This window comes from Microsporum canis, genomic scaffold (genome assembly GCF_000151145.1).
Source record: "Microsporum canis CBS 113480 supercont1.5 genomic scaffold, whole genome shotgun sequence".
In the NCBI taxonomy this organism is placed as follows: Eukaryota; Fungi; Ascomycota; class Eurotiomycetes; order Onygenales; family Arthrodermataceae; genus Microsporum; species Microsporum canis.
In genome coordinates, this window is record NW_003299165.1 from 585,867 (window position 1) to 597,750 (window position 11,884).

General features: G+C 47.1%; 4 protein-coding genes across 4 annotated transcripts; 2 read left to right on the top strand and 2 right to left on the bottom strand.

Moving 5' to 3' along the window:
• Nucleotides 1–962: 962 nt before the first annotated feature.
• On the top strand, nt 963–3,767 carry MCYG_05282 (receptor; the record flags this gene model as incomplete). The annotated part of the gene is made up of 6 exons (XM_002845367.1): nt 963–1,118; nt 1,340–1,863; nt 1,949–2,014; nt 2,066–2,548; nt 2,611–3,323; nt 3,376–3,767. The coding sequence occupies 6 exons, from the start codon at nt 963–965 to the stop codon at nt 3,765–3,767; spliced, it is 2,334 nt and encodes a 777-aa protein (XP_002845413.1).
• A 1,375-nt stretch (nt 3,768–5,142) lies between these two features.
• MCYG_05283 (dolichyl-phosphate-mannose-protein mannosyltransferase 2) lies at nt 5,143–7,634 on the top strand (the record flags this gene model as incomplete). The annotated part of the gene is made up of 5 exons (XM_002845368.1): nt 5,143–5,286; nt 5,357–5,487; nt 5,556–6,108; nt 6,169–6,928; nt 6,988–7,634. 5 exons carry the CDS (start codon nt 5,143–5,145, stop codon nt 7,632–7,634), a joined length of 2,235 nt encoding a protein of 744 aa, XP_002845414.1.
• A 359-nt stretch (nt 7,635–7,993) lies between these two features.
• Nucleotides 7,994–8,989, bottom strand: MCYG_05284 (conserved hypothetical protein; the record flags this gene model as incomplete). The annotated part of the gene is made up of 2 exons (XM_002845369.1): nt 7,994–8,379; nt 8,530–8,989. 2 exons carry the CDS (start codon nt 8,987–8,989, stop codon nt 7,994–7,996), a joined length of 846 nt encoding a protein of 281 aa, XP_002845415.1.
• A 947-nt stretch (nt 8,990–9,936) lies between these two features.
• MCYG_05285 (conserved hypothetical protein) lies at nt 9,937–11,721 on the bottom strand (the record flags this gene model as incomplete). The annotated part of the gene is made up of 2 exons (XM_002845370.1): nt 9,937–9,999; nt 10,045–11,721. 2 exons carry the CDS (start codon nt 11,719–11,721, stop codon nt 9,937–9,939), a joined length of 1,740 nt encoding a protein of 579 aa, XP_002845416.1.
• Between the last annotated feature and the right edge of the window lie 163 nt (nt 11,722–11,884).

Here is an 11,884-nt window from a genome sequence, read left to right on the forward strand (position 1 = left end):
ACGACGTCATTCCGTGTTTACCTCGGCGGATGCTGAGAAGGAAACACATACGGCAAGGCTCGAAATAGCCGTCACTCTTTCTATTTTATTCAATGTTTCCATGCTTACTGTTAGTGGGATTAGGCTACACTCAATATAAATTCAGCTTTGTTGCTTCATGTTGAGTCCGAGGAGGCTATTCTGTGTCGATAGTAGGGATTAAATCACATTCATACGATATTATATGAGTGTAAAGGCCATTATATTCTGATCAATACATAGTAACAATGCGGATACATCTTTAGTTGATTTTGGAGGGCGGCTGGGAAGGGAGCTGACCAACTCCATTAATGGAGCACTGGGACTTTTAAGTATCTAGGTGTTGTCTTTCAAATGAGAAGCAGGTTCCACTGCCAAAAACATCACAAAGGGGCTCACGGTTGATATGGCCTTTTTCGACATAAAGTAAGCAGAGAGTAGGACCCGTCTTATAAGGGCACCCTGCTGAGGAAAAACCCGTCCAGTGTATGCCACAATTTGCGAAGCTCTAGAATCATATCATGAAGCTGCTCACAAGCTTCTCTCTCAGCCTGGTTTAGGAGTCCCCGACATCAACAGTAACACACCGTATGAGCCCCGTATACATGAGTACCTGACCGTTATCATGAGTCCAGCCGTACACTTCAGGCACAGAAACAGCAGGCAGGACGCGGCGGAGAGCCCTATCGGATTTTGTATCAGCTCTGTTCACGAACATCTGCGGAAGAAGAATGAAGACTGGGAAAAAAAATGCTTACCCTGTGGGAGGAAATGCCTCTGTGGGTATTATGGGACGGTATCCTGCCATATCATCTCTACTTCTTCTTCTTCTCCTGCTTCTACTTCTCCAACCGGCATATCACGTGCAACACACGGTCCCCTTCCGCTATGTGGGGAGGGCGGGATGACTAAGCAGCACATGACCCCGTCATCTTTCCCCAGAAATGGAAAGCGACCGAAAAAGCGACCCAAAGAGTGTAAAAAAAAAGTCCCAAGACAGTCAAATCAACCTCCAGCGGCTGGCATCCAGCATTCCTTCACAGCCAACCGATCTACTTAGCCCCAGCCTGACCAGCCAGCCTGAAGTGGAAACGTTTTGGGTCAAAAAAAGATCACGCCCATCTTCTCTACTTTCCTGTCGGTCATCGGGTGCACTATTGCTATTAACCAAAAATCTGGTTCCCAGCTACAATACGTTTTACGCTTCTCTCCATGTCCCCATCGAACTGCAGAAAGGACCCGCTGACCTGACCTGGCATCTTCCGCCTCTTTCTCCCCTGTCACCTATATAACGTCTCCTTTCCTTTTATTCAGATCATAGGGCTGCCTAGGGCAAGCCCTGACATTAACCGCCACAATTCCTTCTTCACTTCAACCGTCTACCTCCTCCGCTTCCATACCTCTCCGGTCTATTCAAACCTCCCGGCCCCCATCCGAACAGTCTTCCTCGCTTTTCGACTCCGAACGCGGTAGACAGGGTAACCAGAGGACCCCTTCTCCTACCCCGTCAGAGTCCAACTTCTCCATCTGGTCGGATTCTGGTGATATTGCAGACCAGCTTGCTGACGAAGAAGATCCTTTACGTCTTCGACTAAGAGGGTCTCTCGACCTTCAAGTATATGGAAAAAACGGTTCTACATCTCAGCCAAAACGGGTTCGTTACGAAGAAGACGAAGCTGGGGAGGAGCACACCCCTTTTGTCGACAAAGGAGACCTGAAAGAAGCTATCCGCATACCTGAGCCAGCTCCAAGAACAATCTCCAGAGTAGAGAGGTTATTAGCTTCCGTGATGTCGCCACGGGATGGCAGGGCCAAAACCCATGGCCTCGTTGGCAAGCCCTTGTTGTATGTTTCCCCCCTCTCTTAGAAGTCTCCTCTTACCTTTTCTTTGGGTATAGAAAGGCTAACAGAAGTATAGGTACTTTACTAGCGTTTTCGTGTCATTAGGCGTCTTTCTATTTGGATATGATCAAGGTGTTATGTCTGGCATTATTACGTATGTAACATTTTGTCTGTCACACTGCACATCATCTGCTAACAAACGTAGTGGCCAATATTTCAAAGACTATTTCAACCAGCCGACTCGTGCAGAGATCGGCACCATGGTAGCTATTCTCGAAGTAGGAGCTTTCATATCTTCGCTCCTCGTGGGGAAAATCGGTGACATAATCGGTCGACGGCGAACTATTCTCTACGGCTCCGTGGTCTTTTTCGTTGGTGGTGCTTTCCAGACTTTTGCTACGGGTATCCCTATGATGCTTATAGGGCGTATAATAGCTGGTCTTGGTGTCGGTGCTCTGTCTACCATCGTTCCAGTTTATCAATCTGAAATCTCTCCACCCCACAACCGGGGTCAGCTTGCCTGTATTGAATTTACGGGGAATATTTGTGGGTATGCAGCCAGTGTCTGGGTTGACTACTTCTGTAGCTACATTCAGAGCGACTACTCTTGGCGATTTCCATTATTCCTCCAATGTGTTATGGGTGCATTACTAGGCTTTGGAAGTCTGATTATCTGTGAATCTCCTCGGTATGATTTTAGCACTTCCCTCTTAATAACCTTAATAACGGGTCTAACTTCTGGTCAAACAGATGGCTCCTGGACCACGACCACGATGAAGAAGGAATGGTCGTTATTGCCAATCTGTACGGCAAAGGAGACCTTCACAATGACAAGGCCAGACAGGAATACCGCGATATCAAAACCAATGTCCTCGTCACCAGACAGGAAGGAGAACGAACATACAAAGACATGTTCCAACGCTACTACAGGCGTGTCTTCATTGCCATGTCTGCCCAGGCCTTTGCTCAGCTCAACGGTATTAATGTCATCTCATACTATGCTCCTCTCGTGTTTGAGTCTGCGGGCTGGGTTGGCCGTGATGCTATTCTGATGACCGGAATTAATGGCATAACTTACTTGCTCTCCACGATCCCACCATGGTATCTAGTTGACAGATGGGGCCGACGACCGATTCTCTTATGGGGTGCTATCTTTATGATTATATCTCTGTCTGCTATGTCATACTTTATACATCTCAATATCTCAGCCACCCCGGCCCTGACTGTCATATTCGTCATGATATACAATGCCGCGTTCGGGTTCTCTTGGGGTCCTATACCATGGCTTTACCCCCCGGAAATCCTCCCACTCAGCATCCGTGCCAAGGGCGCTAGTTTGAGTACCGCCACGAACTGGGCATTCAACTGGCTTGTCGGGGAGCTTACCCCCGTGCTGCAAGAGGCGATTCACTGGAGACTCTATCTCATGCATGCCTTCTTCTGTGCCTGCAGTTTTGTCCTAGGTAAGAAGACTACCCTCATACGAAAACCACCTTCGCAGCTAACCTGTATTAGTCTACTTCCTCTACCCGGAAACTAGTGGTGTCCGCCTTGAAGATATGGAACTGATCTTCGGTGACGCTCAATCCGCTGCTCCCACTCCGGCTACTCAAGCAGAGCGCGGCTCCCTCATGGGCGGTGTCGGATCACCATCGTCATTCGACATCCGACGAGGTCCCGAAACAGGTGGCCCTTCTATTCCCAATCTACATCTCAGCCCACCCACCCCCAGGCCTGGCTCTATGCCTGGAGACGCCGATAAGGCAGCTGAAGGGGAACAACTGACTAAGCCGAAGGGAGGTGGAATTGGAGAGTGGATTTCTGGCCTTATTAACCGTGGCAAAGATAAGAAAAACAGAGGTGATCACGGCCGGTATCGCCAACTAGGGCAGCACGAAGACGAGTAACCGCAAGTCGTCTTACCTCTCTTTATCCGGATACTAAATAGGTTCATATGTTCCATTGCAACATACTGACCCTTCACTAGCACTTTCACTTGAGGCACTCTCAGTCCGCCTCACACACTTCATATCTAATTATTCTATTTATTTTCCTGCCTTACACTGTTCTTATACCAACTTTTCGGCTCCTCTACTGAAACTGGGTTTCACGTGGGAGGAATTATTCCTATGTATGTTACCTTTCTGTTTTCATATCAACATCAACATTCATCAATATTCCTAATATTCCTCTTGGATCATGGAAATGGGAACACCTTCATTAGCATTTTTTTTCCCCCCTCTTCATACACAACAACATATTGTCATCATACACACCATATTTTGAACATAATACGGCGAATGGAATAGACGTGGGCAACCATGATTCATTTTTTGTTTTTGGAGTCACCATTGTTTCTATGCATCTCCTTCGCTACCATGGACCACTCCCTTTTTTTCTTCATCCCTGCATATACCCACCACGGAAATATATATACGGTTCTGGGCTTTGCTGGGAGAAAGTATGTTTAAGCAAGGGGAGCGTCCATGTTACAGCTTCAGCGTCAGGGGTTGGGCTGGTTTCAAGGTACGGAGGATATCTGTCGAGGAAGGAGGAGAGAACATACTTACATACGCCCTAGAGGCCAATGTATATACCGAGGATAAATTGATAGCCTATATACATACATATAATCACTGTTCTACCTCATATACCTACCATATCAAATCTATCAACTTGTTATTTCACTCTCTTTTCACCATACATCTCACTATCATCACGTGACTATATAGAACTGGCCACCTTACGACCTTCTCGCGGACCTTTTTTTCGTTCTCAAGCTTGTTGGTCGCGCATCGCCCCTTCGATAGCTTGTTTCAGCTGTTTTATTTCTCTTCTTCTCTCTCATTCTTCTCATTCTGTTCTCTTTGCACTATTTTGTTTGCGACCTCGTTACGCCGTACGTGGCCTCATTCCAGGGTTCCGGCTTCAGCCCCCTTTTTAGCTGTGCCTTAGCCCGCAACTCTGTCTGGAATCCTTACCACGCCTCTCAAGAGACGCATCCTCACTTTCTTCTCATTAAAAAAAAAATTCTCCTTCTCTTCTTCACTCCCATTGCAAGCTTGCTGGAAGGGTTTGTTTTCGTTCTTTCGTTAAGAGGGATGTTTTGACGAGTCGTGGTGGTTCTTATTCTTCTTTTCAACCACCACTTATTTTATCCCGTTTAACTTGGATGCACTTTTTTTATCTTCTATTACTTTCAATTTTAATACCTTTGATTTTGTCCCATCGTTAAAGGCGTCACCTCTTACGACCGACCGGCTCTTCGTTAGCTTCCCAAGTATGGCGGCTAACGATAGAGCATTTGCCTCTGGCACGTCTCCCAACGCAGACGTACGAAGGAGAAACGTCCCAGGCGCAGAGAAAAACAATGCCAATGTTCCAATTCCAAGCATCGAAGTTGACGGGAAGAAGTTGACGGAAAAGGTATGGCAGACTCTTTTGAAACCGGATCAAAGCGGTTGGTGGCTGACCGTTTTCTACTTTTCTACCGCAGTCCCCCTCCTTCTTTGAGATACTCGATGACCTGGAAGTGTTCATTGCTCCGTTGATTTTCACGGCTCTCGCCTGCTTCACCCGTTTGTGGCGCATCGGTCTTTCGGATATCGTGACGTGGGATGAAGCCCAGTAAGACATCGAGTTTGATTCTTTTATATACACGGCGGATGAGTGCTAATATATGATAATCCCTCTAGCTTCGGGAAATTCGGCTCATACTACATCAAACGAGAATTCTACTTCGATGTGCACCCTCCGCTGGGCAAAATGCTCATTGGATTGTCGGGTTACCTGGCTGGTTATAACGGGTCCTTCGAGTTCAAGTCTGGCGAAAAATACCCAGAGGAAGTGAACTACACCTTCATGCGTATTTTCAACGCTTTCTTTGGCATCATGTGCATTCCGCTGGCTTATTATACTGCCCGAGAGTTGAGATTCCGCCGTCCAACCGTCTGGCTTATTACTCTAATGGTACTTTGCGAAAACTCATACGCCACGATTTCGAGGTTCATCCTTTTGGATTCGATGCTTCTCTGCTTCACCTTTACTACTACTCTCTGCTGGGCACGATTCCACCGGCTTCGGCATGAGAGCTTTTCTCCAGAGTGGTATATCTGGCTTATCTTGACCGGGTTGAGCATTGGATGTGTCTGTAGTGTTAAATGGGTTGGATTGTTCTGCACTGCATTGGTCGGACTCTATACAGCTGAGGATCTCTGGCACAAATTTGGCGATCTAAAGATGCCAAAGGTACGATTCCCCTTCTTCTCTCCTTGGATTCTACTGGACTAATATGAATTCTATGAATAGACAGTTCTTGCTCACCACTTGGGGGCTCGTGTTTTCGGTCTGATTATTGTGCCATTCTTGGTATACATGTTCTCGTTTTACATCCATTTCCTGGTCCTTGAGAATTCCGGCACTGGTGATGCCCAGATGAGCTCGTTGTTCCAGGCCAACTTGAGAGGTACGAACGTCGGGAAAGACAGTCCTCTTGAGGTTGCCATCGGATCGAAAATCACCTTGAAGAACATGGGATACGGAGGTGGTCTGTTACATTCTCACGTTCAAACTTATCCTGAAGGCTCAGGTCAACAGCAAGTCACCTGCTACCACCACAAGGACTCTAACAACGATTGGTTCATCTACCCAAACCGCACTCAGCCGAACTATGACCCAGAAGGCCCAATCACTTTTATCGGCAATGGAGACGTTATCCGCCTCATCCACGCCCAGACAGGCCGCAACTTGCACTCTCACGCGGTCGCTGCCCCGATTACGAAGTCGCATTATGAAGTATCTGCCTACGGAAACACCACTGTCGGTGACTCCAAGGATCACTGGACCATCGAAATCGCCAAGGATGTCTCGTCAAGGGATAAGTCAAGGGTCAGAACTCTCACTACCGCGCTTCGTTTACGTCACACTGTCCTAGGCTGTTATCTCAGAGCAGGCGGCGTAAGCTTGCCCCAGTGGGGTTTCAAGCAAATCGAGACTACTTGCGTCAAAGAGAACAGGCCGCTAGACGTGTATACTCACTGGAATATCGAGTCGCACGTAAATGAGAAGCGTAAGTATCGCTCTTTGAGCCACTTAGATGACCATATGCTAACATACCTTGGTATATAGTTCCGCCAAGTGAACCTGGCACTTACAAGTCCCCATTCCTGAAGGACTTCATCCATCTGAACGTTGCAATGATGACATCCAACAATGCTCTTGTCCCAGACCCAGATAAGCAAGATGACCTTGCATCCAAATTCTGGCAATGGCCAATCCTTAACGTTGGACTCCGAATGTGTTCCTGGGATGATAATGTCGTCAAGTATTTCCTTCTTGGAAACCCGTTTGTCTACTGGGGCAGCACACTGAGCCTGGGTGTTTTCGGTCTGCTCGTTCTTTGGTATCTGCTTCGCTGGCAACGCGGTTATGACGAACTGAGCATGAAGGACATCGACCACATCCACTATTCCGGTGTTTACCCCGTCGTGGGCTGGTTCCTCCACTACCTCCCTTTCATGATTATGGCCCGTGTTACCTATGTCCACCATTACTACCCGGCCTTATACTTTGCTATTTTGACAATGGCTTTCTGTATCGATTGGTTCACTCAGAAGCTTAACCGAAAGGTTGAGTGGGCCGTCTACTCTGTCCTCTACATCGCTGTTATCGCACTGTTTATCGTTTTCAAGGACATCGTATTTGGAATGCAAGGATCGAACGAGCAGTGGAAGAGCCTTAACTGGTTAAGCAACTGGAAGATCGCCAACCGATAAAGGAATGGCATATACTCAAATTTAATCCCTTGGATTTTCTCAACTACATCTAATACTCGCGAGAAAATTCGCAAGCCACAAACTAAACGAGAAATCTTTCAGACGGAGCTTTTACTATCTTGTTATGATTGTAATGGAATAGGGGACAGGAATTGCTTTAGAGAGGCCACGCCATACACCCGAAGACAGTAAGAGACTGGAATTTTGTATTCTAATAAACGCTTTTTTGAAAAAATTTTGGTTCTAAAAAAAATAGTAATTCGAAATAAATGCACTTTGTCCGCTCCTAGCTAATTCTACCAAGCACTTGGCTTTCAAAGCCTCGATTATCTGGTCTACTCACTGGTTCGTACCATCATCTAGTTCTTGATACAATTCCCCTTCAGCAAGGAGACCTGCTTGGTGAGGACCGATACCTGAAAGTCATGATCATATTGCCAGCATCCCTTCGCAAACCACTTGCGGCTCAGAACCTCATACCCTCTTCTCTTCCAATACGCTTCCGTTAAATCGGTCCTGGTTCGAATCCACAAAGTCAAGGGCGAAGTATCGCTCGCTTGTCCTGTTTCACGCTGCCGTTGCTGTGCTGCTGCATCGAGTCGCTTTAGAAGATCATCCTCCAGCATCTGGACACAGCGAGTCGCTAGGCCTTTACCTTTCAGCGATTCATCAAACGGCATAACGGCAACACAGGCAGGCTCCCAGTGTTTGATGGCAAGAATATCTTCGGGTTCCGGGTCATAGCCTGTGAGGATGATCAGTCATTTATTTAGGGTTCTTTTCTTTGCTTTTCCCTCTTGCATGTTCCAGCCGGAATCGCAATTTGATATTCAAGTATAAATTCACCACTGAAGGTACATGTTAAGAAACACATAAAAAGTGAAGGGGAACCCACCAATTCCTTTTTCGATATCACCGTCCAGCTCTCCCTCGATGGGCTGGATTCCAAGGTCGGGTTTGAAGAATTTGATAACGGCCGTTGCGACGGGCTCGTTGGTATCTATCTCACGCTCCTCACTACTGGGGGTGCAGTCATTTGATCCATTGCCGTTTACATGACCGTTTCCACCGTTGGAGTGGCTATAGGAGTGCTGTCGGCCCTCTTTCGTCTTGCATTTGAACAGGATAACTATTCGACCGTGTTTACCGATCCAGGGGATAATATCTTCAGGCGAATTGAAACGACCCTTTTTACCATCTGAGTTGACCGCGACGCCATCGTCACGCCTGAAGGCCAGATTTATCAATCTCTGCACTCTGTGGAAGCAGGGATGGTGGAGTAGCTCGTTGGCATCCAGCATCAAAGAGCCGAATTGTTCGCCGGGCTCGATCGCTGCCTCTGAAGTCACTGCCATGGTTCGTCTGGGGAGGATTTATTAAATACGGAGGAACTATATTTGCTGGTCAAGTAGATAACCGGGATATTATTAGATAGGCCAGGAAGAAACGGAATTTATTCAAGAATTTTATTTCTACTCTGTGCAATAGAAATGGCGGCTCTACGGGAAGCTCTTATACCTACGACGTGGGGCGCACCGGTACGTAAAATCGCCTGTAGTTATCTCCAGGACATGACTCATGAGAAAGTAACCATTATCTACTTGGATACGAGGATTCGACACTGGCAGCCTTATAGGACGCACCATGGGTGTTTGCACTCCTTTCAACGTGGATATATATTTAATATACAAGTTGCGATACCTGACTATCTGATAGTAAACTAAGGCTCTTGAGAAAAAAAGGCATGTTTGCACTCTTCCGCCAGGGGCCGAAGGGCGTACGGTTGGCGGTGCGACGGCTGAAGAAAACAAGGATTGGCGATATAGATGCAGACAGGATAAGAGTGTGTATGGTCTAGGCCGGTTACAATGGCAAATAGGGTCTATCCACGTTAAGAAATGGTTTGAAGATAGATATGGAGCTGGAGCATTGCAAACACTCGGTAACTTGGGGACTTATGGAGATCGATCATTGGTCATAATAGCGACAAGAGTATCGTAGGCAATGTTTATATCCGTTTTTCCCTATACGAGCAGCGGAGCTTTGAAGGGGCTGATGTTCCATGAAGCTAGACCCATGTATGTTATATATGGGGAACCTAGGCATAAGATGGTTGCCCATCTCATTGACAGTAACCAGGGGTGTAGCGCTGACTGCGTCATATATGTAGACCTCGTTTCTCACTAACTCCTAGAGCATACTGTGGTTCAAGTACGATGCGGGCTGTTTGATCTCTCCTCTCTTTTTGACGGTGACATGCGCCGTAGAAAGCTCCCACATGATTTAAGTAAGCGTCTTCGTTTCAACTGAATATCGGGGTGCCTTCGCAGTGTGTCTTCTTGAGTCTGTTGTATATCTTGTACGGCTATGGTATTGTTAGTAACATGTGAGAATATTTGTAGTAATATACCGTACCTTCAAAGAGTTGCTGGATTTTATGTTCCGTTTGGTGCGGTGAGAGGCCAGCCTCGATCAGTGCTGCGACGATATACCAATATGGCTTAACCCAGCCTTTAACTCCTTGGTCACGAATTGGCGTTGGAAATAGAGAAAGCAATCGGTGGAAGAGGTCGTTCCTTTCCTTGGGATCATAGCTGAACTTGCTAATCTCGTCCCATTCCTCACAAAATTTTCCCTGAGGAAGGGGTAACATGGAACCAACTATAAGTTGATTCGCTAAAAAACTGATTCCCATCCGGTATTGCAGAGCCGCCTCTACCGTACTAAGTTCTACTGTACTGAATTCCTTTCTTCCGGCCAGGAGTTCAATACACTGTTGGTGAAGCAAAGTATTAGGAGCTAGGGAGTCTCGACCAGGGGAGCTTTGTAGGTATTTTCTGGCAAGTCGGCGAAGTCCTCTCAGGTATGAGGATGCAGAACCATACTGGCCCCTAATATCAGCCAGTGTAGTGCTGTCTACCTCCTCTTCGTTATCGGCGAGAGGATCTCTATTCAGGGAAGTCGATGGTCGCGGTGGGACAGCGTCTAGGCTCTCCCACTTTGACTGGAGATTGACAAGAGGAAATCCTGTTCGTTTACGCCAATGGGTTTCCCAGTCATCGTTTTGCGCACTAAAGGAGATATTGTGCTGGTATCCGAATTTATCGACGCTTGTTAAAAGTAGCCGATGTACCGTGTGTGCAAACTCAGCAAACATCTTAGACCGCCCTTCTGAGGTAGATGGCGCGTCTGAGTATGTCAATGGCGTGGCAGTAGCAGGTGATGTTGGTTGTGATGAGTACTGATGTTCATCTGAGGTCTCCTTCGTAAGTGCTTTGATCAACGTTGACGTGTAGATGCTTCCACAAGCTCTCGAGAGCGAAGAGCTTTTAGCCCAAGACTCGCTAGGCTCATTTTCCCCCGCGGCTGCTGGTACAGTCGCATCCAGTATTGAGGTCACAGCCCAGCCGCCTGAGAAACAAGCGGTTGAAATTACAGTCAGGTCCACACTGTCTCCAACAACACTCGCTACTGTCGATATATTCAGGTCACTTTCAGAGTCGCTGGCTAGCATACCAGACTCATCACTACTGAAATCGGCGCCTCCAATTGTGACAGATTTCGTAAGCTCGTCACCATGGCCAAATAGAAAGAGAATAATAGGCTGCTTTAGCCGGGAAGCTAAGGCTGATTCATGGTGCAGGATATCAAGGAAAGATGAAAGAAGACTTGAAGAAGGAAAGACGTGAACATCATTCAGCTCGGTTTCAAGGAGTTGCTCGTTCAAAACCACACGTCGCTGGGTATATGGGTTTCCATGCAGATATTGCCCGTACTTGTTGAGTAGAGTGGACGGCTGGTCACTGCAGCACCATGTCTGGGACGCTCCTTGTCCGTGAAGTAGGGTGTGGAAAGCAAAGAAATCAGAGTAGAACCAGCCATCTTTGCTTGGACTGGCTGCATCGTTGAACTCATCACTAATCCCGCAGACTGCAAGGATTCGCGTGTTTGGCCTTATATCCGGTGGTGAGTTCATAACCAAAGAAACGAGCCGCTTCGTCCGGCCACTTTGGTCTTTGAAGAAACCGCCAAACGTGGCAGGGAATCCTTCACGGAAGCTGCTTAATCTCTCAGAATCGGACTCCATTACTGTTACTAAGTACTGTATGAAGGATGGAGACTGATATAGGAGACTGATATTATCAAAGTGAGGATGCCGGGGTCGGGACCTTGGGCCATGAGACCACGGGACAAAAAAGGCCTATCTATGGAAACATGAGTCGAATGGATGACTAATCCAACAAACGAGA